The 2976-nt window shown below is 41.6% G+C and overlaps 1 gene segment (V, D, J or C); it reads right to left on the reverse strand.

Annotated features, from left to right (window-relative positions):
* Positions 1-175: 175 nt before the first annotated feature.
* Positions 176-1604, reverse strand: LOC116272840. The segment is given in 2 exon segments: positions 176-1029; positions 1529-1604. Coding segments are annotated over 2 exon segments (531 nt in total).
* Positions 1605-2976: the final 1372 nt, after the last annotated feature.

Below are 2976 nucleotides of genomic sequence, written 5' to 3' on the forward strand. Positions count from 1 at the left end.
CTGGAGTGCAGTGGTGCCATCTTAGGTCACTGCAATCTATGCATTCCGGGTTCAAGTGATTCTCCTGCTTCAGCCTACCAAGTAGCTGGGATTAAAGGCACGTGCCAACACGCCCGGCTAATTTTTGTATTTTTAGTAGAGACAGAGGTTCACTGTGTTGCTCAGGTTGGTCTCGAACTCCTGGCCTCATGTGATCTGGCAACCTAGGCCTTCCAAGGTGCTGAAATTACATGCCTGAGCCACTGTGTCCGGCCTGTACATCTTTCTATGGTTATAAATTTGTGTCCCTATAACTTTGTAGCTGCTGATGTCAACAAATGTTAATAAAACTCTGGAAGAATCGGTGCAAAAAATTAGAAATGGTTATTTCATGAAGGCGTATACTTAAATATATATATTTTGTTTTAAAAATTACTAAAATTTAAATACTAACCATAATAAATTCATAATAAATACAAGTAATAAAATGTCACAGCCTAGAATTCTCCAGAGTCCTGCAAACACAAACCTGACTTCTCCAGCTAATGAGAAAGGAAACCTCCCCCTGCACCGGCTCCTGGGACCTGTCCCGTCCTCAGTGGGTCCCGAACGCCCCCTGGGGGATCCACGCGCCCCTGTAGGGAGGTTTGTTTCTGGGCTCACACTGAGTTCCCCTCACTGTGTTTCTGGCACAGTAATACACGGCCGTGTCCTCGGTGTTCAGGCTGCTCATTTGCAGACTGGGGGTGCTTTTGGAATCATCTCTTGAGATAGTGAATCTGCCTTTCACAGACGCGGCGTATTCTGTTCTCCCACCATTAGCTTTGTTTCTCATGAAACCTACCCACTCCGGCCCCTTTCCTGGTGCCTGGCGGACCCAGCTCATGTAGTGGTCACTGAAGGTGAATCCAGAGACTGCACAGGAGAGTCTTAGGGACCTCCCAGGCTGGACCAAGCCTCCCCCAGACTCCACCAGCTGCACCTCACACTGGACACCTGCAAACACAGAGACACCAAGGTCAGAAACTGCCGCACATAACCACTGTTTCTCTCACTCATGTCCACTCACACTCACTATCTCTAGTTCTCCATGAATTACCTTTCAAAACAGCTACAAGGAAAACCCAGCTCAGCCAAAATTCCATGGCCGGTGGTCTGTGTTGAGTGCTGATCACCAAGTGGAAACCTCTGGGAATCCCAGGCTGGGGCTCCTCTCCCAGAGCTGCAGAGTCAGGGCTGGGCTGGTTTTCATCAGGAGAGGGAGGACCCTATTTGCATGTCTCCTACTATATGGCAAGCACTGGGGTGGGACGCCTGAGAAGATGGTCCCCAGATGAGATGACTGTCCCTTGCAGAAATTTGGTGACAATGATGGTATTTGGAAAATATGCTGTCTCATTATAAAATTATGCTGTGATAAACACTTTGAAATGATCACCCTATTTTATTTTTACATACTTGTGTAAATTGTGTTTTATCAGAACCAGTGGTTTCTCCATGTAGAGATGCTCAGAATGTGTCTAAGAGCTGATATCTGGGACGGGTAAACCCTGGTATCTGGGCCTGTGCTCCTCATCACTGGCCCCAATTACTCCCTGAACCAGCTCCAGGACAGAGGTGGACATGCCTAGTGTGGTTTGTGGAACCCATTTCCTGTATTGAGAACATGTGTGTTTTTGCTGCATTCTAGCATTCACCTAAAAATATGGTGAGAACTAAGATTCAGGCAGATAAATTCTTAAGTATTTCTGAAATTTAATATACATTTTTTCTATCATTCTGTCACTCCTTCTTTGTCTAAGTTTCCATTTGTTCCTTGTAATGAATTTTGTAAGTTTTAGTTCGGAGAAAATAAACTTTCACATATTTAAAGTGTATAGTTGATAAACATGATGTAACCATCATCATTATCAAGGTGGACAAGAAAATTCTCAACATTTCCTTTTGTTCTTCTATATTCTTCCTCCTTTTCCCTTTCTTTCTTCTACTCATTTCCCTGACAACTACTGATCTTTACATTGCTGCAGATTCAATTTAATTCATCAGAACTTAAAAAATGAAATATCAGGGTATATATTCTTGTTTGGCTTATTTTAGTTAGTGTAAATAATTAGGTGTTTTACCTTGTAGTTATGTATATCAGACATTTACTTATTATAAATGCTGGGTAGTATTCTAGCAAACAAATTTACCCTAACTTTTTTTTATTAAGCAGCTGAACAATATTTGAATTTTTTTTGTCATTCTTAAAAAATCTACTACTAAGCTTGGAAACGTATATAGAAAATGAATATATTTGTCTTATGTTTAGAACTGCACCAACAATAACAGATAAACATGGAAGATGGAACTTTGCAAATTTTCTTTAATACTTTGGATAATTACAGTTTCAAAACCAACAATAAATCTCAAGTTTAGGGATAAGTAAGTTCTCATAGTGATTAACAAAGCCAGGGTTTGAAATTACATATAGAAGAGTCTGGAATATGAAATATAGGCTACTCCAATAAAAAAATACAAATAAATATTGGATTGCTTGAAATTGAGTGTGGTAAGTATTTTGTAGTGTGAAATTTTAAGGAACCACATATTAAAAGCTAACCTATCATCTTGAAACCCTTTCCCTGGAGAAGGGGACAGTCATAAAAATCCTTTCTCGAAGTGTCTGTCTGGGAGAAAAGAAGAGCCCACACTTCTAAAATATATTCAGATCCAATTCCTTTATTTCCACTACAGAACTAAGAATTTGCTCTGCCAAGGCAAACCACTGAAACCAGAATCCTAGGGACACTGTTTCAACCCCTCAGGAGTTGAGATGGGAACAGAGGTCCCCACCCAAAGTCCATTGAGAAGCAGCTCCTCTCTCTATATTATGGAATGATAGCCTTAGTCTGCAGGGTAGGGCAGCAGAACTGGAAGGTGGTGGCGTCAATGGAGAACACGAGCTGTGGGAGGGAGCACCTGGGGAAAGGAGGAGGACACTACCCCAGGGGAAGA

Source organism: Papio anubis, unplaced genomic scaffold (genome assembly GCF_008728515.1).
Source record: "Papio anubis isolate 15944 unplaced genomic scaffold, Panubis1.0 scaffold2218, whole genome shotgun sequence".
NCBI classification, from domain to species: Eukaryota; Metazoa; Chordata; class Mammalia; order Primates; family Cercopithecidae; genus Papio; species Papio anubis.